The 27,964-nt window shown below is 37.4% G+C and overlaps 1 protein-coding gene and 1 pseudogene across 1 annotated transcript in view; both read left to right on the top strand.

Moving 5' to 3' along the window:
* LOC107554857 (MICOS complex subunit mic25a-like) overlaps positions 1 to 27,964 on the top strand; it is a 50,701-nt gene that overhangs the window by 246 nt on the left and 22,491 nt on the right. The window contains exons 2-6 of the mRNA XM_016237495.1: positions 36 to 126; positions 203 to 242; positions 1,369 to 1,522; positions 1,875 to 1,899; positions 15,781 to 15,837. Of these exons, the coding sequence (XP_016092981.1) occupies positions 36 to 126; positions 203 to 242; positions 1,369 to 1,522; positions 1,875 to 1,899; positions 15,781 to 15,837 (367 nt within the window). The remainder of the gene's footprint in view (positions 1 to 35; positions 127 to 202; positions 243 to 1,368; positions 1,523 to 1,874; positions 1,900 to 15,780; positions 15,838 to 27,964) is intronic.
* LOC107554856 (plexin-A1-like) overlaps positions 27,074 to 27,964 on the top strand; it is a 139,328-nt pseudogene continuing 138,437 nt past the window's right edge.

The following is a 27,964-nucleotide window of genomic DNA, read 5'->3' as shown; positions in this document are numbered from 1 at the left end:
AGGGAATCGTAACTCTGTTGATGCTATTTTAATATCAGTTGTCCGGTGATGTTCTTCAGCGGATGCGGGAGTCTGGACCATCATCATCCTCATCATCTAAACCAGAGAGTGCCAAACCTGAAGCAGGTAGGACCGCTTCTGCTCCTCTCTTCAGCAACACTCGCTTTATATCTCATATGTGACTGTTATTCTGATGTTTCAGGGCCATCTGCAGCAGAGACGCAGGAGGAGCTCAGAAGACGGTTAGTGTGTTAGATATTTTTATCAGTATTTCTGAAGAAATCTTCTGCCGTAATATCTACTGCAGCTCTGATAACAATCTGTAAATCATCTGGTTGCACTTTACTTAAAGCCTTTATGTATCATGCATTATAAAGGGATTCATAATGTACGTTATGCATTATTCTCTTTGCAGAAATAATTAACCGAAGTTAAAGTGCATTATACTGTTTGAAGGTTTGTTTGTCATGTTTTAATGCATTATGCTTTCTAAAGGTGTAACAATGAAATAGATGAGTATTATAACTGTGGTTACATTTACTCATGAGTTTATTCAATGCATTATAAGTTGCATTACAAAGCATAATTAATGCATTAAAACTAATTTTATCATTCATCATATATAATATATATATATAATGGCTTTTAATAAAGTGCTACCAATTATGTTTAATCTCCTGATCGGTATATTATATATTTGATTAAAATATAATTAAAATAATTATATATATATATATATATATATATATATATAATTATGAGATTTAAAAAAAAGTGTTTGTTTTTGTAATTCTTATTTTTATTCTGTCATGATTTTTTAAAAGTCTCATTAATGTAATACAATATTTTTTACTTAACAGTGAAAACATTTTAAATTTAAATCAGCATACATTAAAAGCATCAGTGTTATGTTAGTATTATTTATATAATGTTTGTTTTTTTATTAATATTTTGAATTGGTGTTTATTTTTATATTTTATTTTTTTGTAATAAAAAAAAATATATTAGTAATTTTGTTTTTTTGTCATTTTGTAATTTTTAATAGTTTTGGTTTTAGAGAACGATAATAGCCCTGAAAAGCATTGCATCTAATACAACCATGATGTATAAATACTTATAGTTTAATAAAAATATTATTCTTTTTTCACATTATAGTAATGAGAATGAGATTATTCTGATTACATGAGATTAAATCAGATTCAGAATTATTTTCAGCTCAAATATGACCCGCATTCACTGGAATCAAGGCTAGTTATTCAACATGACCAATTTTTTTAATGGTGTCTAATGGTCATGTAATTAGTTTCTGTCAGTCCCTGTAGCTGATGTGTGTCTGTGTGTCTGTGTCTGTGTGTGTGTTGACTGTAGGTTCGAGCGTGAGCAGGCTCTGGTTCAGGAAGAGTTGGCCCGGATCAGCCGTAGAGAGAGAGAGATGGCGGGAGACTACATGAACCCAGCGGCGCTGAGAGAGAAAGCAAAGACACGCCAAGAACCAGACAAAACACACAACCTGGTGAGAGATGCACACACACAAACAGACACGCACACAGACGTACACACACACAGACAAGCACACACAGACACACAAACACGCACACACACACACAAACAGACACACACACACACACTTTCTCTCTTCTTTATTTCTCCTGACACTGTCTGTCCTTCTCTGACATACAGTATACAGTTTAAAATGCTTTATTTTTTCAATGAGTGTTTTGTAGCACTAGGTGGCAGCAGGAGTGTTTGATTTAATGTTGCTGTTTGTTGCGGTTATAATAACCAGGATTCATCGTTAATTATAATTACCCTGTTTTGCTTGTAAAGCTTTTAGTGCTCACGATTGCAATCTTTAATGTTCATTCTTCCCTCAGCTGATTGCTATCCACAGCACTGATCGTACATGTGTATTGAGGCTCATTTAGACATCCAGACATGTTAATCCCAGTTAGTTAAACTAAACGAGTGTAAAAGAACAGCAAACCACTGTAAGAAACGCATGATCGGGGCGGCTTAAAACTGCCACAGACCTCATGTGGGTTCATTTCATTGATGTTTTTATAAATATTGCAGCCGATGGACCTCAGTCAGGGTAGATGTTATATTTCGTCATGACTTTTCTCTCCTCTCTGTTGTTTCTCAGCCGGATGAGTTGAGTGTTCGGGTAAGCAGCACAGCTGTTTTATTGTAGTTTTTATGTGCCATTGCTTCTTAGTGCTGTATGTAAATAAGACGACAAACACAGTCAGTCTTTTTATAGTCAACACGAAACTGTGATACAATATTCACAAAAATGTCTTTGCACTTGATTTTATACGTGATGAACTGATTGCACGGTGAAAGTGTCTCTATAATGACAGGTGATTAAAATAAGAGGGTAAGATGAGCGTCGTTTTCAGAATTTTTTTATATACTTTTTATTCATATTTTGAATTAGCTTTTATTTTTATTTGATTCGTTTTTATTTTGTCTTCAGTTTTCAATTAAATTTTAGCCTTAGTGTGCTTTTGTCATTTATATTAATTTTTTATTCAGTTTTAGTAATTTTAATACTTCAACCTAAATGAAAATTAGATGTGTTGCAAGGTTGCATAAATGCGTTAACGGAGGTCATGATGATTATGCTGCTTCATCTGAACCGCGGTGCGCTCGTGTCACGTATAAACATCCTTTATGCTGCTTCTGATGAGCAATACGCCACTTTAACGAGTGTGTGTGAGAGTGTGTGTGAGAGTGTGAGTGTGTGAGAGTGTGAGAGTGTGAGAGTGTGAGTGGGTGAGAGTGTGAGTGTGTGAGTGTGTGAGAGTGTGAGAGTGTGAGAGTGTGAGTGGGTGAGAGTGTGAGTGTGTGAGTGTGTGAGAGTGTGAGAGTGTGAGAGTGTGAGTGGGTGAGAGTGTGAGTGTGTGAGTGTGTGAGAGTGTGAGAGTGTGAGAGTGTGAGTGGGTGAGAGTGTGAGTGTGTGAGTGTGTGAGAGTGTGAGAGTGTGAGAGTGTGAGTGGGTGAGAGTGTGAGTGTGTGAGTGTGTGAGAGTGTGAGAGTGTGAGAGTGTGAGTGGGTGAGAGTGTGAGTGTGTGAGTGTGTGAGAGTGTGAGAGTGTGAGAGTGTGAGTGGGTGAGAGTGTGAGTGTGTGAGTGTGTGAGAGTGTGAGAGTGTGAGAGTGTGAGTGGGTGAGAGTGTGAGTGTGTGAGTGTGTGAGAGTGTGAGAGTGTGAGAGTGTGAGTGGGTGAGAGTGTGAGTGTGTGAGTGTGTGAGAGTGTGAGAGTGTGAGAGTGTGAGTGTGTGAGTGTGTGAGTGTGAGTGAGTGTGTGTGTGAGTGAGTGTGTGTGTGTGTGTGTGTGAGAGAGAGAGAGAGAGAGTGTGTGTGACCGATAAGGAGATCTGAACTGTGGGTGGAATCCAAATGTCATTTTATGCTTTTGAAAGTTGTTTTAGATCGTTTATTAACAGCCTGAGGAATGAAAGCAAGAGAGAGTTTCAGCTTGTTTATTTGATGTGCAGCAAAACACAAACTAGTTCATCACATCACATCACAGAAAATGAAATAAATTCATTTTAAGAAACTAAGAATATATTTACTTCACATCAAAACAAATGTGAAAATATGATCTTATAAACTATAAATAGTAAGGCCGCTACTATAAAAACTAATTTATTCAATGCTGTAAAAATGAATCTATTAAAAGCATCAGATGTCCTGAAGCATCACTATGAAAGGACTGTTTTTGGACGCCCAGAAGTCAGACTGGTGCTGTTTATTTGATTATTTATCCAACTTTATTCAAATTAACCATACTTCTATTGAAGTGTTTGAGCAAGCAGGGCGTTGATTTTATATTTTACAGTTGCATTTATTCATATGGCAGATGTTTTTATCTAAAGTGATTTACATTGCATGCAAGGTACACATTTAAAAAAAAATGTATCAGTTCTTGCTTTCTCTGGTAATCAAACCCATGACCTAGTGGTTGAGCTACAGGACAGCTGTGAAATGAAATTAAAGCAGTGGGATTTTGTAGTGTATAAAGAAGTTGTAGGTTCAAAGGTTGCAAATGTTCGAATGTTCAAGACGAAGTCTTATAGGAACGCAACCGTTGAACCTTCAACTTTATCAACACCCCAATAAAGGTGTATAATATGAACTGTAAAAGGATCAAAGCTCCTGTGAATATAAACCTACATGAATGTTCATGAGCTGTTTTTCAATATGGCTCTAAAGGAAAGTGTGTGTCAACTGCTGTAATTGAAAACTGGGAAGTTTTGCACCTTTAATCACAAATTTTGTCTCCACAAGTTTATATGGTGTGACAAAGAATACATATTATGTGGTTATTATGGTCATAAGTGCCATATACTGTATGTCACACCACAGGACATCAACTTCTCAAACACATTTCATATCAGCGAATCGGAGCTGAAGTTGAGCTGAGCTGTAGATGGATCATCATTCATGTGGTTTGTGCAGCACACTGTCTGTACAGCTGCTCTCGCTCAGAGTCTAAACAGACTTAGTTACGCTTTAGCTGTGTGTGTGTCTAAGCAATTACACACAAATACACACAGCTCTGAAGAGTAGAAGGACACACAATATATTCTCTGTATCTCATTACATGAAACACAAAAACATGCATAGTCATATTAAACCTCAAAGTTGAACAAAAGGAAAAATATATTATATTATATCATGGACCGGCTCAATATGGCAAATTCAATCAAGATTGAATTTGAGGCAGGATTATCTGTTTGTTCAACCCATGGCAGACAAAAACGTGTACAAGAAGACCTGTTTGAAAACAGTCATTGTTTGTGCAATTTCAATTGGTGATGCTAGTGTACACTAGTTTTAAGCGCGCGTGCACACACACACACACACACACAGGATGTGATGCTCTGCTTATACAATCACACACCTGAATCTTTTCTCTCTCTGTGTCTCCTGCTCTATTGAGGTGAGACCTTTAATCGGCTCTCGTCTGTCATGCGTGCGTTATACTGCTGCAGACTGTGTGTGATGCTTTAAATGACGGCTCACATCGTCATTGTTTGTGCAATTTCAATTGGTGATGCTAGTGTACACTAGTTTTAAGCGCGTGCACACACACACACACACACAGTGGATGTGATGCTCTGCTTATACAATCACACACCTGAATCTTTTCTCTCTCTGTGTCTCCTGCTCTATTGAGGTGAGACCTTTAATCGGCTCTCGTCTGTCATGCGTGCGTTATACTGCTGCAGACTGTGTGTGATGCTTTAAATGACGGCTCACATTTTTAAGATTCAGCCTACACACACTAATCTGAAATGCTTGGGTTAAGCTCTCAGAGAGAAATCTTGAGCGTGACACAAATGCATCTCACACACACACACAGAAAGAGAGAGGAACAAAGATCCTGATCCCACTGGCTTTCTCTTCTGCATATCTATCTTCACTCTTCACACTGTAATGTAATATTCATGTCCTTCATCTTAAAAAGGGTTTGTGCTTTTCACTCTGTCAAGCTTTTGCAAGAATAAATCAGACTCAGCTGCTCGTGTTATCAGATGAAGCTCTAACGGACCGATCAGACTGATATCTGCTCCAATCTGAGAGACCTTAACTAGACATACAGGTGTAATTTCCTTCATTATTATTCATACAGTCAGAATACACAAATCTACACCACTTAAAAATATCCTTGACTAATTTTCTGATATTTTCCTCTAATGCTGCATGTAACAAACAAAGTTAAAGACTCTAGTCTTTTTGTTCGTACACTCAAAAAACATGTTTGTAAATGAAACAAAGATTATCAGAGTATGCTTTACACATACTGTGTTTATGCTTCAAGGTGTCATGTTTAGTTTAATGTGCTGTTTCTTTGTAATTATGAAATTTACTAGCAATTTCTGAGTTTTGTTGTTTCTACACCAATTGTTCCTATACGTGCAGTTTGCTGCTGAAATGAACCCTAGAGGCAGTAAAACACCAACAACTTGTATTCATTTATAACACGAAACATGACTACAGAGGCAGATTTGCGATAAATAAAGACTTATTATTGTGTGGTTGCTTGCACAACTCTGTTATGACCACAAAACACTTTTACCATAGCACCTGATTTGTAAACGAATACATGTAGATGTTTGCATCACATAACCAGCGCCATACGTGTGGCTTTTCTGATGCAGTAAGCTTGCTCGGTAGCGCACCCGGTACAGCATTGTGTTTGCAATGCACGAGATCCTGTGAAACGCAATAAAAGACTTGTAGAAGCACCATAAAATGGCATGATTGCTTTAGCAAGTGTGCTTTTAACGCTCATTTGCTTTTGTTAAATCTCTCAGTCAGTTTTAGTGTAGGCGGCACATTATTTTCAAATGCAATAGAGCAATTTTTAGTGCTACTCATCAGACATTTCATTTCCAGTTGCTGCAGTATGTTCAACAACGTAGTAAAACATTGTCCGATTCATGTTCATCTGTTTCATATAAAACTCAATGCACTTTTAGCGTCACTCACTGGACATTTCTATGAAAGTTTATTTCCACCATAAAATAAAAAATCTCACAATTGCAGGTCATGAAATTGTGAGTTTATGTCTCACAAGAATTGCAAGATATAAGCTTGCAATGAGTTAAAAAGTTCAGTTTCTGCCACAGCTAATTGTGACTTTGTCTTATTCTGACTTTTTTTCTTGCAATTCAGAATTTTTTTTCTCAGAAACTCGTGAGACTTGCAAAAAGATTTTGTGTGAGTGTGAGACGCACGCACACACACGCACACACACACACACACACACTTGTATTTGTGGTTTACAATTCAATTTCTGGGGTGTGTTTGCCCTTTTTATTAGGTTTTCTCTAATATTTCTTTATAGTTTTGTTTATTTATTTCTGTTTTAGTTTTCGTTGTTTCCATACATCAAGTACGTCTAAATGAAAATAATAAACGTTGCCTTGAAAACTAGCTGAAATAAAAATAAATATTCAATAAAATAACATTTTTGTTTACATTTTATTTAATTACAGCTTACATTTATTTTATTTCAAATAACAAGTGTTTTTTTTTTAAAAGGATTTAGTTTGTTAACCATAATAACCCTGGTTCGAGAGTGAATTTCTGAGCAGTGTTAGTTTAGTATTATGTATATACTGTTAATTAATATTTTTGAATGAGTTTTTATTTTTATATTTTCAGTCTTCATTTTCATTTAATTTTGTTTTGTTATTTTTATAATATTTAAACCGAATTAATTTATTTTTATGTCAGTTTTTAGTAATTTTAGTACTCACACTTCCATTTTTTAGCTTGAAGTTTTTCATCTAATATTTCTATTTTATTTTCAGCTTTATTTCAATTACCTGTCAGTAGTTCCAGTTTGTAACGAAGAGCTAGTTCATTTTAAAACATGCCAGAGTCATTTTCTCTGCAGGAAATAAGAAGCAGTGTGCTGTGTGTGAGTGAGTGTGTGTGTGTGAGTGTGTGTGAGTGATGAGTGTGTGTGTGTGAATGAGCAGATTTTATACAAGTCTCATTTTAATACTGGATCATTCATGCATCTCACACACAGCCAGATAACAACAGCTTTTATTAGAGATGATTTCTGTGTGAGTGAGTGAGTGAGTGTGTGATTGTGTGTGTGAGTGTGATTGTGTGTGTGATTGTGTGTGTGTGAGTGAGTGTGTGATTGAGAGTGTGTGTGATTGAGAGTGTGTGTGTGTGTGTGTGTGTGTGAAGCTGGCGCAGTGGCTGTATGCCAACTAGAGCGGGCAAACTGCCACGCTTCTACTGAAGTGAAACACAGTGCTAATGAAAGACGTTCACATTCAAAAGAATCGTCTACAACTAAAGACTGAGCGGAGCTCTCCAGCACTGAAGACTGAGCATTCACACCCAAACACTAGACTGATATAAACACAGACCCACTCGATATCACCGTCATACTCTGCTATGGGATGATATGTAGTCTCTTTGTAGTTAGTTTGTAGGTAGGTAGTGCTCAATTGTGCTCCTTCCTGCAAAAAAATGATCTCTATGAAGAATTTCAGTCAGGTTTATTTTTTTATCTCATAATGTTAACTTTTTATCTCATAATTATGGCTCATCATTTTGACATTTATCTCATGACTTAGCCATAATTAAATTAAAGCCATAATTATGAGATATTTTTGAATTTTAGAAGTTGTCATAATTATAGCTTTTTATCTCATTATTTCACTTTTTATCTCGTAATTAATGACTTTATCTTAATTGTGTTTTTAAATCTCATTGATTTGTCAGTTTGAAATAGTTTTATCATAATTATGACTTAGTATCTCACTGTTATCAAGATTCTATAAAAAAAAGTTTCATAATTTCTACTTTTTATCTCACAATTGTTTTTATTTCGTCATTTAAAATTGTATCTCATAATTGCGTTTTCATCTCATTATTTAAACTTTTATTTCCTAATTATGACTTACTATCTCATTTTGACATTTATCTCATTATGACTTGGCATCTCATAATCTATCTCATAGTTATCTCATAATTATGACTTTTTATCTCTTAATTTCAAACATTTATCTCATAATGTTAATTATGACATAATTTCATAATTATGATTTATCTCATTATGACTTAGTATCTCATAATTTTGACCTTTTATGTCATAATTTACCAAAGCAGGATTTCTTTTTCATATGTGGCAGAAATGGGCTTCCATAGACCTGAGCCACAGAGAGCAGAACATCACAGAGACTTGAGACTCTTTTCACAGCAGACAGAAGGAAACTAGTGAAAGCTCAGAACACCTCATCAATGTCCCAACCATCACCCAAAACGCACTAACATTAGCCATGTTTCCATCCACCTATTTTTATGCACATTTTGGATTATCGCATAAAATAAACGCTGGATGGAAATGCCAAGATATGCATAAATTCTAAAAATACGCATTAAAAACATATGCACACAACTGAGAAGGCTAAACCTTTTATCCGATAAGAAAAAATGCACATAAACTACGATGGAAACGCATTTAAACACATTGAAAAAGTCATGTGACTTTGCGCTATGAGACGGGATAACTTGACTAACCAGCGGACCGATCTCGTTCACAGCATCTATATGTTGTTCTGGTCATTCTGAAATGCCTGAGAAAAGTCTGTCATCAAAGTATTTCTGTTTAATTACTGTCTTACACGACTGCATTTCTAAACAGCAGGCATCCACCTCTAAAAGCAATGAACGCATTTATCATGTTATGCCTGCTTTCTCTGAAGCACAAGTAATTTATTACATATGAAAATGATTATATTCAGTGGCTTCTCCTTGTTTCCTTAGAGATATTTAGTGCCAGTTTATCAAGAAGTGACGATTTTGTTCTCTTTGACTCGTTGGATGGAAACGGTGCTTTATTGGCAAATGTTTTCTGCAATTTTCCAGTTTTGTGCATAAGTTAAATTCGCCTCTTTGGATGGAAACATGGCTATTGAGGCACCACATTTCTGCTGGCAAGAACTTCAGAAAATGTAAAAAATCTAGTTATTTGGTGTTTTTTGTACTATATTTTTGTTGTTAAGTGGGTTCAGTTTGCATCATGTCAGACTGTGCCACTGTACTGTGGTAAAACCACACAATCTGATATAATATTCCTCCTCAAACAAGAGATCACATTCATATCCTGATATATCCAGCTGTTTGAAGATTTTCATATCCAGGTTCAGTGTGATAGACGCTTCAGAAGCCGGAGCAGATCAGCCCGAGCGTTCGAGATCTCGCTCCGCTGCGTGATAATGAAGGAAACACGTGTCAGGACGATCCTGAGATCGTGAAAGCGTCTGACATTTCTGCAGCTGTTTGATTCAGATGATGAAGCTGACAGCCATTGTTTCCTCCAGAACTGTTCTCCTGGCCGTGATGGTCGAGGTATCGCCTTCATATCTCTGAGCAGACAGTAGACGTCCTCTGACCTTCAGATTTGTAAGGCTTTCACGCTGAACCCACTGACATCCGAAGCTACATTTGCAGTGGACTGCTGTCAGACACAGACTGTACCGGAAGAGAAATGCCACAAGTGTTCGTACTCTTTCTTATGATTTTTTGCTTATGAATATCTGAATGTTGTTTCATCAGATCAAGAGTCTGTATCTGTGTGGCTCTTTCACTTTTCTTCTTCATGCATTTGTTTTCACCACCATTTGTATTTTTTTGTTTTTGTCTTTTCAAACCCAACAATGGTCCTGTTGTCTGATGTTTTGTTTGGGGAAAAAAGGGCAAAAATATTGATAAAGTCATTTTATGTGTTTGTAAAAGTCTGTTATGTCACAATGTATTTGGAAATGAAATAAATCAATGCAATAAATAAACAGTTTATTTCAAAAATATTATTTAAATACTTTATTTACTAATACTTTAAATACTTTTTTATTTGATGTATGAAAGAAATCACATTTGATTCTTTTATTAAAAGATTCGAAGTAAACGATCTAAATGATTAGATTCATAACATGAACAATACAATATATATATTTAATATATACATATATAATTATTTTCAAAAACATAAAAAAATTCTTACCAACCCTATATATATATATATATATATATATATATAATTCTGCTCTCCAAGGCCCCATTTATTTGATCAAAATACAGTAAAAATACACTGTAAAAAAATTAAGTTATGTCAATATATGTTTTTCCATTACCTTAACTTAATCAACATAATTAAACCAATTTTAAATCATATGGGATTCAACTTATTTTTTTTTTTAATATAAATTGCTGAAATGACTTGTACAGCCAGTTTTATTCAACATAATTTAAGGCAGCAACTGTTTTTTTAACACAGTGCTGTAATATTGTGAAATATTATTTTTCTATGTGAATATATTCTTCAAATGTAATTTATTGCTGTGATCAAAGCTGAATTTTAAGCATCATTACTGCAGTCTTCAGTTGACTCATTTCTGTCGTCACACTGTCTAATATTTTTGGAGTCGATGTCTCTTGTATTGTGTCTAAATATCCCATTATCTGTGCAGACAGTAGTGATGGTCCGTCAGAAGTAATAAAGTGAGCGTCCGGTCAGCGCAGGTGTCTGCGGGAGGCGGCGGGTCTCAGCGAGGCGTGTGTGTGTGTGTGTCTGTCTGTCTGTCTGTCTGTCTGTCTGTCTGTCTGTCTGTCTGTCTGTCTGTCTGTCTGTCTGTCTGTCTGTCTGTCTGTCTGTCTGTCTGTCTGTCTGTCTGTCTGTCTGTCTGTCTGTCTGTCTGTCTGTCTGTCTGTCTGTCTGTCTGTCTGTCTGTCTGTCTGTCTGTCTGTCTGTCTGTCTGTCTGTCTGTCTGTCTGTCTGTCTGTCTGTCTGTCTGTCTGTCTGTCTGTCTGTCTGTCTGTCTGTCTGTCTGTCTGTCTGTCTGTCTGTCTGTCTGTCTGTCTGTCTGTCTGTCTGTCTGTCTGTCTGTCTGTCTGTCTGTCTGTCTGTCTGTCTGTCTGTCTGTCTGTCTGTCTGTCTGTCTGTCTGTCTGTCTGTCTGTCTGTCTGTCTGTCTGTCTGTCTGTCTGTCTGTCTGTCTGTCTGTCTGTCTGTCTGTCTGTCTGTCTGTCTGTCTGTCTGTCTGTCTGTCTGTCTGTCTGTCTGTCTGTCTGTCTGTCTGTCTGTCTGTCTGTCTGTCTGTCTGTCTGTCTGTCTGTCTGTCTGTCTGTCTGTCTGTCTGTCTGTCTGTCTGTCTGTCTGTCTGTCTGTCTGTCTGTCTGTCTGTCTGTCTGTCTGTCTGTCTGTCTGTCTGTCTGTCTGTCTGTCTGTCTGTCTGTCTGTCTGTCTGTCTGTCTGTCTGTCTGTCTGTCTGTCTGTCTGTCTGTCTGTCTGTCTGTCTGTCTGTCTGTCTGTCTGTCTGTCTGTCTGTCTGTCTGTCTGTCTGTCTGTCTGTCTGTCTGTCTGTCTGTCTGTCTGTCTGTCTGTCTGTCTGTCTGTCTGTCTGTCTGTCTGTCTGTCTGTCTGTCTGTCTGTCTGTCTGTCTGTCTGTCTGTCTGTCTGTCTGTCTGTCTGTCTGTCTGTCTGTCTGTCTGTCTGTCTGTCTGTCTGTCTGTCTGTCTGTCTGTCTGTCTGTCTGTCTGTCTGTCTGTCTGTCTGTCTGTCTGTCTGTCTGTCTGTCTGTCTGTCTGTCTGTCTGTCTGTCTGTCTGTCTGTCTGTCTGTCTGTCTGTCTGTCTGTCTGTCTGTCTGTCTGTCTGTCTGTCTGTCTGTCTGTCTGTCTGTCTGTCTGTCTGTCTGTCTGTCTGTCTGTCTGTCTGTCTGTCTGTCTGTCTGTCTGTCTGTCTGTCTGTCTGTCTGTCTGTCTGTCTGTCTGTCTGTCTGTCTGTCTGTCTGTCTGTCTGTCTGTCTGTCTGTCTGTCTGTCTGTCTGTCTGTCTGTCTGTCTGTCTGTCTGTCTGTCTGTCTGTCTGTCTGTCTGTCTGTCTGTCTGTCTGTCTGTCTGTCTGTCTGTCTGTCTGTCTGTCTGTCTGTCTGTCTGTCTGTCTGTCTGTCTGTCTGTCTGTCTGTCTGTCTGTCTGTCTGTCTGTCTGTCTGTCTGTCTGTCTGTCTGTCTGTCTGTCTGTCTGTCTGTCTGTCTGTCTGTCTGTCTGTCTGTCTGTCTGTCTGTCTGTCTGTCTGTCTGTCTGTCTGTCTGTCTGTCTGTCTGTCTGTCTGTCTGTCTGTCTGTCTGTCTGTCTGTCTGTCTGTCTGTCTGTCTGTCTGTCTGTCTGTCTGTCTGTCTGTGTGTGTGTGAGAGTGTCTGTCTGTGTGTGTGTGTGAGCATGTGTCTGTGTGTCTGTCTGTGTGTGTGTGTGAGCATGTGTGCGTGCATGCGTGTCTGTGTGTGTCTGTCTGTGTGAGAGTGTGTGTGTCTGTCTGTGTGTGAGTGTGTGCGTTTTTGTGACATATGAGGACACACATTTGTGTAATGACATGGGTATAACATAGGTATTACAAGGAGAATGTGACTTATGAGGACATTGCCCCATGTCCCCATTTTTCAAAACGCTTATAAATCATACAGAGTGAGTTTTTTTGAGAAAGTAAAAATGCAGAAAGTTTCCTGTGAGGGGTAGGTTTAGGGGTAGGGTTGGTGTAGGGCAATAGCACATACAGTTTGTACAGTATAAAAACCATTACGCCTATGGAATGTCCCCACAATTCACAAAAACAAACCTGTGTGTGATTGTGTGTGTGTGTCTGTGTGAATGCTGCTCACTGATGAAGCCGCCGGTCGGGTCATTAATCTACAGCAGTGTCTGTAGGACGAGGACAGGAGGAAGGTGGTTAGTGGTTCCTGATGCCTGCGGCGCTGCTCTGCTGAGGCTGTCGTCTTCATTTTACGCTCCTTCGGCTTGATTGGGACGCTGCGTTCCAGCTGTGGCCGTTTCTCTGTGCTGTCGGGATGAAGGGCGCGTGAGGATTGAAGATGTGCAGCTTTATTTCAACATCTCTGCTGAGAAAAAAGACACACGAGAGTGTCATACCTCAACCAGACTGAAGCACATCAGCGTTAGACTGCAGCGCTGAGCTAATCAGTGATTAAAACATATATAATGTAGTGTAAGTTTAAGTCTATTGCATTACTGTATCATGAATATATATACTGCATTAATGACATATATACAAATATATTTATATATTTGTGTTTTTGTCATTTTTATTATTATTTTTAATTGGCGTATATAGTTTTTATTAACTTATTTTCAGTTTCAGTTATTTTTGTACTTCAAGTTAAAATAAAAAAGAGAAATGCTTTCTTGGCAACTGGCTGAAGTAAAATACGTTTTTGTATTTTGTTTTATTTCATTTAGTTAATGTTTGTTTCCTTATTTCAAGTAACAGTTGTGGTTTTTTCTCAGTTGGCTGACTTTTTACTTTTTCTTTCTTTTTTTCAAAAATGTAAAGTTAAATAAAATAAACTTGTTTTACTAACAAAAAAAGTTAACTGCAAAAACTGTTATAATAAGCCATGGCCCCCAATATATGACACATTACCTGCTGAATTTAATTATTTGAATAGTGGATTTTTAATAATAAATAATTAGATATTTTTAACAGAATCAGGATTTTTTATATATATACAGTATATATCATTCTATTAATGAATATTTGGAATCTATAATGTTCTAACTATGCCAAGATAGTGTGTTCAGGTCACCGTAAGTTCCTCCGGCCGCAGATAAGAGCGTCACTCACGGCCTGTGTGTGTTTGTGTGTTTAATCTCTCTCGCAAAGGCATTATTCAGCTGTTCTTCTCATGTGTGCCGTCTCTGTGATTAGCCTCTAAAACACCCATCGCAGTATCAATCTTCACAGTGTGGTTTTTGTGGCTCGATATAAGGCTGCATGATTAATTGAAATAAAACTGAAATTGTGAGATGGCTTAGCACAGCAAATAAAAAATCTGTTTCTGAGTGAAGCGCGGCACTGTGTTCATTTACACGTGAGCAGCTCATGATCCGGTGTTTTCAGCAGCTCGATTGTCTGCATCTGCTCTGACTTTGACATGCTTTATTGTGCGTTTGACAACATAACATGTGCCAGACCATCTTTACAAAATTTGTAAACTGGCTGTTGACAGCCAAAGAGAAGCTATTATGCCATTTTTAAGCGTCCTAATATTGTTTTGGGAGTCTCCTACAATAGGTTTACATGCATGCAAGGTCAAAAAACGCTTTAGTTTTCTCAAAATATGCATTTAATATCACCTCATTTTCAAAACGATTCGTTTGAAGCAGTTCTGAGATTCAGTCTCTCTAAACCCCGCCTTTCCGTGAGCCTGCTCTGCTCTGATTGGTCAGAAGGCCCAGTCTGTTGTGATTGGTCTACCGCGTACAGCGTGTGTCGGAAACGATACTCCCATCGCAATAGTTCCATGTTTTGAACGCTCAATAGAAAATATAAACATCTATTATTTATCATACTTACAGGTTGTGATTCAGTGGAGCAGCTGGTCCAAATAAACTGGGTACTGAGTCATCTCTCAAGAGCAAGCGTTTTGTGAATCCTGCGTTGAACTCCCTGAGATTAGAGAAGCAGTCGTCAGTAAAATGACGGGAACACACAAAAAAACATTAAACACTGCATGAAAGTCAATATACGGACTGGGCACTTTATAGTATCCCTGGTGTCTTCCATCAAAATAAAAGCTTGGTGGTTTAACATGTGAAAGTAAAGGTATTAAAACACCAGTAAATGTTGGAGCTGTAATTTTACAGTTTTACTATAAAATAAAATTATTGTATTATTTTTCTTAAATACTCATTTTTTATTTTACAATGAAATATTACAATAGTAATACTTTAAATTGTGTTTAATATTTTATATTTATTATTATTATTATTTTATAGTCGTATTGATATATATAATCTTTTTTGTCTGTGTGTCAATTTGTAAAGACCCACAAATAAGTAAAGCAAACTTGGATATTTTCTTTTTAAATCACAGTTGAAGTTTTTATATGAAAAATCCCAATTATATATTTTTTCCAAATTGTGCAGCCCTTCTTCAACATCAGGAATGACTGAGTTTCGACAATAACAGAAAAAGCAGAGATGATATAATCATCGGTTTCGTTCAGCTCATCTCCACTGCTGTTCAACATGTGTGTGAATGTATCGAGTGTGTGTGTGTGTGTGTGTGTGTATGTGTGTGTGTGAGGGTTTGACTATAAAGTGTGCTGCTTCTAGAATAACTCAAACTAAAGCCAGGAGAGGTGAACGACATATGAAGGCTTGAATTGATGAAGGAGGTTTATTATGGAAATCAGCGCTTGTTGACGTGACTGTTTGTTCGTTCTCTGCAGAACTTGCTGTTGAACCACGGATGAAGATGACGGTTGGTGCTGAAGAAGAGGAGCATGGTTAGAGGATGTTTGTGTGTGTGCTGTATCAGGATTGTGTTGGTTTGTTGAGCTGATCTTCATTTACTGTGAGCAAATAAAGTCTCTTCAGCGTCTGTTTCTCTCTTCAGTCTCTCATTACTCTGTCAGCTTTGCAAACAGTGACTGTGAAGAGTGTTCATCAGTCTGAAACTCTGTTTATAATGGAGGCAAAAAAATGCCTTTGTTCACCGCCGTGTGTGCTGAGTAAATGCATTTTCTCACAATATATAAATCACTAATATTTCAGTATAGTTGATGCATTTTTTAAATCTCTAATATTTCAGTATAGTTGATGCATTTTTAAATCTCTAATATTTCAGTATAGTTGATGCATTTTTAAATACAAGCAAAATTTATATCAGTAATATTTGCTTCAGCTGTGTGAGATAATAAAGGAGATCTACAGGAACTGGCATTAGGATCATGTAACAATCTTTGCATCATTTACATCTACTCGGTCGCTGGTTTTTTATACTTTGACTCACTTTTTCTGGCCTTTGCAAACATGGGTTTGATAAAGTCTCTTCAGTCTCTCATTACTCTGTCAGCTTTGCAAACAGTGACTGTGAAGAGTGTTCATCAGTCTGAAACTCTGTTTATAATGGAGGCAAAAAAATGCCTTTGTTCACCGCCGTGTGTGCTGAGTAAATATATAAATCACTAATATTTCAGTATAGTTGATGCATTTTTAAATCTTTAATATTTCAGTATAGTTGATGCATTTTTAAATCACTAATATTTCAGTATAGTTGATGCATTTTTAAATCTCTAATATTTCAGTATAGTTGATGCATTTTTAAATCTCTAATATTTATTTATTGATGCATTTTTAAATCTCTAATATTTCAGTATAGCTGATGCATTTTTCTTTACAAGCAAAATTTATATCAGTAATATTTGCTTCAGCTGTGTGAGATAATAAAGGAGATCTACAGGAACTGGCATTAGGATCATGTAACAATCTTTGCATCATTTACATCTACTCGGTCGCTGGTTTTTTATACTTTGACTCACTTTTTCTGGCCTTTGCAAACACGGGTTTGATTTGTGAGATAAATATGAGTCTGTGAAATACGACACATCCGTGTTCTGTGATAATTGAGTGTTTCATGAAGTTCAGAAATAGATGTGTTTCCTGCGAGAGGTGGAATGAGTGTCTGTTTCCTCAGGGATCGATAACCGATCTCTCCATCCAGGCGCCATCGTTCCAGTGGCGTGTGACTTGATTTCCATGCATTGCTTCTCTGTGCGTCTCTGGCACAGACTCACACTTGTGTTTATGAGGAGCGGATGCTCAGGAGAGGACGGTGGTCTGTGTGCTTGTAGTCATGGTAACGCTGGTGGAGACGGATGAAGATAACAGGTTGGAGAATATAATCTGGCGTTATTGATGTACTGTATTGATCTCCATCGCCGCGTGTGAATCACAGAAAGAGAGAGTTAAACACTGATTCAAACAGGCACCTGCAGAAATATAGTTTGCTCGTGTGACTGAATATATGACAGCGCTTTATTATGTTTGCTGAGCCCATATTAAAATAATACCAGGATATGAAACTGCTGTCTTGTTTGAAGTAGAATATTATATGATTTGAAGATGGCCTGACTTTAGGGTCAAAAAACACTGAGCTCAAGAAAAACAGATCAGATTCTTTCTTAGGAAATGTTGCCATTTGTGTCGATAGAAATTTGATAGAATTGCAGGAAGAATTCAAAGATGCACAATATTATAAAAATCACAAAGAGGGTTTTCTTTTTTTTTGGCAAAAATTATAAAAACTGACAAAAATGTTATGTGATGTGATGATTTTTGCTCAGTTTACCTTGTTATTCCAAGGATTTCTAAACTATTAAGTCAGACGACCCCCTTTTATTTAAAATATTTAATTTGAAGTTTTTATTTTCTGTTTTTATTTTATTATCAGTTTTGTGTTTTAAAAAAATATGCCTATATCATTTTTTATTAACTTTTATTTAAGTTTTAGTTGTAGTTTTTTTATTTTATTTATATTTAAATAATAAATAAATATTTGTGTTTAAGTTTGTTTTTCAGTTAATGCTCATTTTATTTCAACTAACAAAAATGGTTTTAATGGTTTTAGTATAAAACTATAATAACCTTGATTTTAATTAAATGTTTCAATAATTTATCAACTCATATGCATATTCATAGCTCTATAATTGTGGTTAATGGTCACATGACATGCAGAAAAATATATATATAATATATTTTTAGTAAGTGTTTAATTTTGTTTATTTTTTATTTTACTTTAAGTATCTATTTTAATTGTACATATTTATGATTTAATTATTTACTTTTTATAAACCCCAGTTTGGGGAACCATGATTTATTCAAATGATATGGAAAGGTTGTCATTGGAAATAGTCTATAATCGGCCTTTGGGTTGAGTAAAATAAATGAACCCTGAGAATACAGTAATGTGAAAATACACAGTGTCAGAGACTCTCACTGAGTTTGAATTTCAGCATAATTATGTGATCATAAAATGCATTTATCACCCAGTAAATTGCAGCATGTTGTTACATATTCATCAAGGTAAACAATGAATGTTTCACATATTATTGGTTAACACCATCAGTATTTAAAAAAAGAACTGATGTTCACTTGAAGATCTTATATAGACTGTATCTGCATTTAAATGCCATTTGGATTAAACATGTTGATAGACATGATGTGTGACATTTGAGACAGACAGATATTCATATATCACACACCGGTTATCCCATCTGAAATATCACGGGAGCAGAGCCTTTATTGTATTACTCTCAGTGTTATAAGTGAAATTGTCATTTCAAAAAGGTTTAATTTACTATGGAATTTTTATTCTAATTTATTTGCATATGTCACGAGGAGAAAATGAGCTGAGTGCAAAACTTCATTCACAGCCCGAAGCTCAGAAACAGGCGCAAAATTATCAAATGCAAATGAAAGTTTCTCCACAGCAGGTGCAAAATGCCTTCAAACCATGAGAAAATGCAAAAAACTGAGCTGTTGTAGATCCACACACACACACGGCGACAGTCAAGTGTCTGTAAATCTCTTAATAAGCATCTGTCAGAAGGGTTAGGGTGTGAGTGTGTGTGCGTGTGTGTGTGTGTGTGTGTGTGAGTGTGTGTGTGTGTGAGTGTGTGTGTGTGTGTGTGTGTGTGTGTGAGTGAGTGAGTGAGTGAGTGTGTGTGTGTGTGTGTGAGTGAGTGAGTGAGTATGTGTGTGTGTCCTGTATTTGCATTTATAAGCATGCATTCACCATTACGCCATTAGAAAATCAAACTCTTCTGACGGCTTCCAAAAGTCAATGTAATGATCCAGATTTCCTCCTGAAAGCGAGATTGGCTTTTTACTTTCTTTCAGTCTTCCTTAAGACTTTTTTAACGCCGTGTGTGTGATGCAATCTCATTTCACAGCTCATTTAACACTCGTGGAAGCATATTCATGAAAATAAAGCCTCTCCGCCGTCATTTCCATTGAGCTCCGTGTTCTGTGCTCATTATGACCTGTTTACTTGCTTCAGTATAATGCCAAATAATTGGATCCGACTGGTTGCAGTAACGAGTGTTTGATGGAGAATAGTTGGGCTGATGCACGACTGGAGGAAAACACAGTTTGAGTCTCGCTGAACTGTAATCTGCAGGAAATATTCGGCTTAATCACAGTTTGCCAGATAATAATGCAGATGCCAAACCGCAACATGCTCTCATGCCAACAAACATGATCTGATTATGGTTATTATAGCCAGTCCATCATTATCTTATTATCTTGCTAACAGTTTATAGTTTCATATAAACTATAAAGCATTGCTCAAATAAAGATGCAAAAAGGAGCATTAAAATGTCGTTTAAAATGATGTTTCTGCTCAAGATGAGGACTAAAAAAACAAGCGCGGGAGTGAGTCACGTGGTTCTAGAAGTAAAACACTATTAGAACAAATCAAAATTGAGAAATACATGTGTTTTAAATATGTGATGCAGCTGTTAACTTTAGCTCACAGTCAGTGTAAAAAGATCACAGAAACTTTTTAAAAGAGCAGTTCACCAAAAACCATTATTTACTCTCCCTCGTGTTGCTCCAAACCCATAAGAATCTGGTTAACAGTCGTACTCCAAGAAGACATATGATTGGTTTATGTGATGAACAGCAAGCAAATATAAATCTAATTTCAGATGAGTCTTTGATGTCTGACTGGATGAGCCACAATCGAAGTTGTAAAATAAAATAAAAAATAAAAATAATTAAAAAAAAACCTCAATGAGCCTGGTTTTCAAAAACTATATTACTTGGAGCAAAATTTGAGATTTTTTTTTTATAATAATAATAAAATTTAAAAAAAATTACCAATTTGTCCATGGAACTGAATATGAATTTAAAAGCCTTTAATGTATCATGGCTCATGGCTATTACATTTCTAGGTGTCTCATAAACCTGGCATTGTGTATCACATATATTGTTGTCTCTTTGACAAATTGATTTTTTTTTGCTACATCTGTTACATGCATGTATGTAAATGTTTGTACAAACCAGCCAATCAGATTGAGGCTTGTGGGCTAAAGTGAATTATCATTATGGCATCTGATTCATAGTGTTTTCATAGTTTCTTTTAATCACCACAAATACAAATGAGGTTAAATGCTCTTTACAAATGCTGGTAATTTTTCAAAAGGCTGCAGGCAATAAGGTCAAAGGTCAGTGGTAGTTTACTGTGATGTCATTACACAACAAATAACAACATTCCGTTATTTCAAGTCTTCTTTGGGATTGTTTTTTGACTACTAGAGGAAAACCATTTAAATGACCTAAAAAGTCCAGGTTTTGGCCTTGTTTTCCGATTGGTGTTCTCTCTACAGTCCTCATACATTATATGTGTGCGTATTTGCATTGCTTTGACTGCTCTCTAGATCCCGCCTTCTCACATGCCACGATTGGTCGATTATGTACAATTCCTGCACGCTATTGGTCAAACTACTTTTCACTCAATACCTTCAGCAAGTATGAAAACAATAGCAAAACAAAGCCAAAACCTGGACTTTTTAGGCAATCCCTGGAAAAATAGGATGTATGGTCACCCTAGAAAAAAATAGAGCGTACTAATTCAGAACAGGTTGAAATACTATGCAATACATTTATGCTAATATTTAATTTGTCACAGCTTGAAAGCTCTAAAAGGGAAAGTTTGCACGCACTGTTTCTTGACAAAGCATGCAAAACGCGTAAGCAAACAGAAATACATCAATTATAGCTGAGGAAAAGAAACTTGTGATGTTGCACACGTATGTGAAACACTTCCTTCAGCCGTACGGTGGCCTGAGGGCACCATTTGAGAGCTGTGAGGAGATGAGAAGCGTGGAAAACAGGTTTACCTGAGACTCCCAGCTGTGTGTGTGTGAGTGCGTGGTGTTAGATGACAATACGCAAAAACATGTTACAGTATATGTTTGCATTGATGAGTTTGCCTTCATACACACAATATTTGAATACCCCAGTAATAATTGAGCATTTCAGCTCAGGCCTCAGTGTGTTTGCATTCATCTGGCTCTCTCATGGTCCTGATTGAACCGCCTCAGGACTGTTCAACACAGAAACCAGATCTCCGCTATGCTTCTGTTGCTTTAGACAGTTATTTGAGGATCAGCTCCACACCTCCAGGTGTAAACAGATGCCGTTCTCAGCTCTGAATCCCAGGTAGAGCCGCCCGCGAGGAAATCAGTCACCTCGCCCTGAAATACTCCTCAGAAGAGCTGCTGTGAGGTATGGAAGATCATTAAAAGCACATGGACAGTGACTGATTGGTGCTAAACGTGTGTGATGCTGCTCTGTGCTCCTATTTCTCTCACTGTTATATGACAGAGACGAATGGCTCTGAGGGTTTGTTTGTGGGGGAGTGAGTGAGTGTGTGTTTGGAGAAGGCTGAAGTGATGTCATGAGTCACTGGGTGTGATGTCTTGGCAAGCAGGAGATAAGTGTTAATGAGCAACCAAAGCTAGCGTGTGTCATTCAGAACTGAAAACATAGCCTACAGTACAAAGTTTGGACACATTAGAATTTTTAACTGTTTTTAATGAAGTCTCTTCTGCTCACCAAGGCTGCATTTATACACTCACTCAAAAATACAGTGAAAACACTAATATTGTGAAATATTATTACAATTGAAAATAGCAATTTTCTACCTGAATGCATTGTAAAGTGTAATTTATTCCTGTGAAAAAGCTGAATTTTCAGCATCATTACTCTAGTCTTCGGTGTCACATGATCTTCAGAAATCATTCTAATTTGATGAGCTTTTACCAGTTTTACCTAAATACTGAAGGGTTTGATTGGACATACAGTCTTTGACATCAGCAGCATATTAAATAGGAGCTGGGGAAGTGTTCCTCCTGTTTCTAAGTTGATAAGTCTGTTTATACACTGGTTATTCAACACTGGGATGCTCTTTTTATCACTCCGCTTGTCTGTCTTTGTTCCAGACAGGACTGTCAGAGTTTATACTGACTCCTCCTACAGGTTACATAGTTACACCAGTAGGTGGCGACTTGATGAGTCACTCATTCAACCGATTCATTCAAAACACTTATTCATTCAGGAAAGAATCAGTGAGTGAGGCATTGAATCTCTCACTCAACCTAGTCATTCAAAAATGCTTGAATGCCCACTTAGACAAGAAGAGACCATCTGACCAACATATAAAGCAACAACATTGATTTATGTGTCATTTAGGGCTCAGTAAATCTGAAAAAGATGACAGTACAATAACAGATGGAAGTGAAAAACACTCAATATCACAACAGTCTAGGACGTATAGAAACATGTCACAAACTTTGTCAAATCCAGTGATTGGAAGCCAAATAATGTCCTCAGACGGATGAGCTCCATGATGTTCCCTCCGCTGGTTTTAAGTCTCAGCTGTGTGCTCGTTCTCGTGGTGCTAAACATCTGTGGATTTGTCTGCTGAAGTGACACAAACAAACAAGTACAGAGCAGCAGATTTTACAGAGCTGCAGAAAAAGGGTGGCAAAAACATTTTGTGCATACTTTACATCAGTTTGTGATATTTCATAGGTTTAATGATATTATAGTGTTATTCTAAAATAGGAAAAATAGTCATAAAAAACTTTTGACTGCTACTTTGGACCCTTTATTTGTGTTCTTGAGAAGCCACAAAATGATGTCCAGGGTCACAAAGAAACACACATAAACACTTTGCACACTTATCAACGTGAGCTGAAGATGCTAACTAATATTCAGCATGTCTAACTGATCCCAGAGCAACGGCAAACATCAACATATCTTTGTTTTCTGTTTAGCGTTCACATTTACTGAGTGCAGCTCCTCTGAGATCTGATCCTAAAAACACATCCATCAGAGACTGACCCTCAAGTTCAAATATGTTCAGAGAATCAACCATCAGATCATATCCTAAATGAAAAACTCTTCTGGCTTTAAGTTCACAAGATAAGTTGAAACCAGGGTCATGTTATATTGAAAACCATCTTAATAGAAGAGAGAGGTCATCTTAGCTTTTTTAAAATGTTGCTTTCCAACTCATTTTTCTTTTTAAATGTTCATCTGACCTCTTGATTTGATTTCTGAATTAGTTTCTGTATATGGACAGGATTGACTGGAGCTTGTGCATTTCCACATTGTGTAATTCACAGATCATTAAACATGTGCAGCCATTATTTAAACCACAAAATTCTGCTTCCGCTTTGCTTGGCGCAGTTTCAGTATCCAATTATGCAAGTAGGCATTTTATGAGACTTATGAGTTTAAGGAATTGTGATTGTCATTGCTGTGATCAGCTGTTCCTGCTTTCATATCTGCTTTAACAACATGTACATTTTTCTTTCAGTTTTCTATATGAGCTTTTCATTGCCATCAATTGTCAATGGACTAGTCTGAACAGGACTTGAATGCACATAAAATTATAAGCACCAGAGTACAGAAAAATATTTAAGTGAATCATCAGCTGTGGCTTGAATAGCAGAACCACTGAACATGTCTTTTCCTTCCACATGACTTTAGCTGGTTTTAATTGGCCTTGAAATCAGAGAAAGATCTTTTAATCAGTGAAAATGAGACGGCATCTGAGGAGAAAATCTCAGAAATGTTCATTTGTTTCTACGTGTCGGCTGTCTTCTGTTCTGCTGTCATGGTCTGGCATACTAAAAGAGTGACTAAATAAGGTTAAAATGGAGTCATATTCGATAATGAAGACTGAGTCATCCAAAGGATGAATTCATAATGTTTCTCAAATGCTAGTAATTATTTCACTGTGGGTTTATGGAAGTAAATACATCCCGTGAACAAGAACTGTGGCCTTACACAGCGATACAGTGGTCAGGAAAAACCGAAGCTCAATGGGAAAACCCGTCTTCTTCTTGAAAACACTGTGGCATGGCATGGGACACAACAGCAGTCATTCTGAGAAAAGCAGCTGTTTAAAGGAAAAGCAAAAATCATTCTCCTTCCAGATGTGCAGTAGTTACAAAAAATATATAAGACTCCACCATCAAAATACTAACCCTAAACAATACAATTTAGATATGTTACTCAAGTGACATATGACTCCAAAAATAGACTCATGATGAACTTAATATGGGCAGCTGTAGCTGTGATCCGAAGCCCTGTAACTGGAGTGGAGGATGTTGTCTCCTCAGCTGAGTTGATGGAATTAGATGTGATTATAGAGTCTCAAAGGAAGCCATCATAGATTTACATTCAGCGACTGAGGTTTTGTCTCAGCCAACATAACAGCGATTCAGCAAGAACTGCGTATGTATGGATGTGGCAAACTTTATACGGTCTTTTATAAGGTATAAGACAATTATACGGTTAAACAAGTGCCTTGGACTCTTTAACAAGCTCAGCTCCAGCCATAATGCAAAGACCGTAAACATTAAATTGTCGAAGGTCAAAGCCAAAATAGTCAATTCAAATTCCAGTGAGACAAGAGGCCAAATGTAATCTGAAACCAAGAACGCAAGCATAAGTACCCTCAAACCAGAAAAGAAGGCTTCATTTAGCAGTGCTTCCATGACTTCACGGTGCATAAGAGACAGATGCAAAGTATTTAACAGGTGAAATCACAAGAAACAGGTGTGTGGAAAACAGGTGAAAAGAGCATCAATTTGTTAAAATAAACTGGTGGAGAAAGTTTGGTGCACAGTCAAAATAGCACTATTTAGTACATTTTAATTAGGTTTTGCACAAATAATTTCATATACTTGTACTGTTTCAACAAAAACAGATCAGTTCAGTATAGATTAGTAATTTGCACGCTGAAATATGAATACGATTTGGTTTATAAATATCCAAAAATTATTTAAACAGCAATTTTAGGGGAACAATCATTCTTGTCAACTCCTTCAAATAGTAAACAAAGTGTCTCATTTAACTTGATAACTTCTTTCCAACATTTGTCAGTCTCCTAGCAAGGTTCCAAAAGGGGGGTTTTGCAGAGGAACTACTTTTGGTTCCCCAAAGAACTTTTCATGTTCTTCAATAGCTCTAAAGGTTCTTAATGGAACCATAGATGCCAATAAAGAATCTTTATTTTTAAGAGTGTAGATCAGTAGATAAATTCATGGATCAGCAGTAAAAGGTCCAGTGTGACTGGTTGGTCGAGTGGGAATGTTTTTGTTGCTTTGAATAGGATGGGTTTCGGGTTGCATTCCAGGCTATTATAACTTTTTTATTTTAATAAACCCACATTGCTCTGTATGTGAGTGTATATATATATATATATGGAATTTGCATTTTGTTTTGTGAACAGATAGAATGGATATATATATAAAGCAATACAGGCCTATATTGTAGCACGAATCTGAGCACTGTGTGAGAAAAAACACTGCTATTGCTGTCTGCAACGATCACTCAGCAAAACATTAATTCCAGTGCTGGATGACCACTCACTGTAACAAACACTAGAAGAACTGAAGATGCTTCCTCTGTATTAGATTTATCCCTGCCTTGAGCTGTTTCATAGAGTGGTGGGGACAAAATCAGCCATTGCAACTAAACAACGCTTGTGCCTCTGGTGGTGTGCGGATGTCAGGATGACACCTGTGCAGAAAACAGAGTTGTTAATCTTCTTATGGCTGCAGTCTTTAAGTAGTGGAATGTGGTGGATGGTTGTACTAACATGGTCTGGTGTGTGTGTGTGTTTTAATAGCTTGTCTAATCTCATCCCAGCAAGGTTGCCAATCCTTGCCATGTGGCTGTGCCTCTAACAGGATTTAGAAGAACAGAGGGTCAACACTTTATTGGGTGATGATGACCAGTCAGTGAGCATGTGCTGAGGTAAATTATAGTACAAAATAACTTCTTGGTGCGGTTATGTTGCACTTGTTGTCGAGTGACCTGAATAAATAAATGCATGCAGTATATTAATGTTGTTTTATTAAGTGATCATCCAATATGAGCACAATTAACTGAGAGCCAGACGCTGTCCAGATCTGTCCTGCATACTAAGACACGTCATCAAGTGATTTCCTTTTCCTGGCCAGTACAAACACTTTGATGTGGTTTGGCAAGTTTTTTAGCTTTTTTTTGTGGAAAAAGACATGAAAGGAAGACATTAATCATATGAAATGCAATATCAGAGTGTCTATCAATATCTGGCTTTGTTGCAGCTCCAGTATAATGTTTTGTGTGAATTATTTATATTGATAAGTACTTATATTTACATGTTTGCTTGCATTCACACAATGTTTGAGTCTGTGAAGTTGGCGTGCGTGTGTGCGTGAGTGTGCGTGATGTTGCCACCAGCGGATCAATCGACTCTGTGGCCTGCATGAGAGAGCTTTTGTTCTGTATTCAAGTAATCACATGCTCACACAAACACACCAGTCTGTACTTAACTCCATCACATTATTGCTATTATTAGGGATCATTTCAGAGACGTTTTATGTTAATGCTTTCAGCACAAGCGAGTTTCCTGTGGGTTTTTCCCACTGATAATACAAAGGGATCAGTTTGATTGCTGCTCTGTAATGATTTGTGTAAACTCTTTAAATTAATTTTTGAGAAATGTAACTTATAGTGATTGCAATATATTGTGTTTGTTTGTTTATTGTGCATTTTTTATGTTGTACTACATTGTGTTGTGTTTAATGTCGGGATCAATTCTCTACAACAATTTCCTCCAAAGTGCAACCTGATTTGGCCAATAAACTTCAGCTTCACAAGAAGGTTTACAGTGTCGTGGCTTTACACGCCGCGAGGTGGCGCTCTAGAGCAGCGTCCGGCCGCGCACCTCGCGCATGATTGATCGTTTCCAGCTCAGCCAGTCCTCGCGCTGCTCAAACCGAGGTTGCTCGCGTTCTGAACGCCGACACGCATTCCATACGCGCTACGGAACGGGATATTTCGGCGAGTTTGGGAATTTAACTATGACTAGGACATGCCATCCAAGGATCACTCGAACGTGTAAGTGCCATAAACGAATTACCTGAACTGTCTGCGTTAAATGGGTAGTAATGTGAACAGAAATCTTCATGGGAGTAGTTTTGTAAAGCAGGATTTGGTAGCCCAGCTCTGCGTTGAGACGAGACTCGTGTAGTGTGTAATGTAAGCACTGCTGTGGTGCTCAAGTGTTGAACTCTTACACTACCCGAGTACCACGGATTATTCCGTACGAAACTTTAAGAACCCGGCGTTCGGATTTTGAGCATTGATCACATTTAGAGACTTTGTGAACACGTAGAGCTCTGGTTTGCTGGAACCTGGTAAGTTAGTTGGGAATGTGTTTTCACACGGTCCTTTTACAAGAGCGTAACCTGGAATGAAAGGCTGGGAATCGGTTTATTGCCGATTACATTTCCTCGAGCGCGCTCGGCTGAATGGCGTATCGGTTTGGTTTACTCGATCCGGTTTGTATTCTTTCCAAACACGTTGTAGAGCTAAACAATCTCGGGTCGTGGTTGACTGCGTTGTCAAAGCATTTCGATCCCAGAGAAGGAGAACAGCAAGCGGCATGGTGAGGGCTTGTTCTGGTAGGGTTAGGTCAAAGTTACTGAGAACGATAAGAAACTGGCATTCCTTGGCGTTTTGAGCAATTCGCACGAAAATAGAGACCTGGACGTTTCAGGAATG

The sequence above is a fragment of the Sinocyclocheilus grahami genome, unplaced genomic scaffold (assembly GCF_001515645.1).
Source record: "Sinocyclocheilus grahami isolate Dianchi unplaced genomic scaffold, SAMN03320097.WGS_v1.1 scaffold517.1, whole genome shotgun sequence".
Classification (NCBI taxonomy): Eukaryota; Metazoa; Chordata; class Actinopteri; order Cypriniformes; family Cyprinidae; genus Sinocyclocheilus; species Sinocyclocheilus grahami.
Note: the sequence above shows the minus strand (reverse complement) of the source record. Positions and strands in the feature narration are given on the sequence as shown.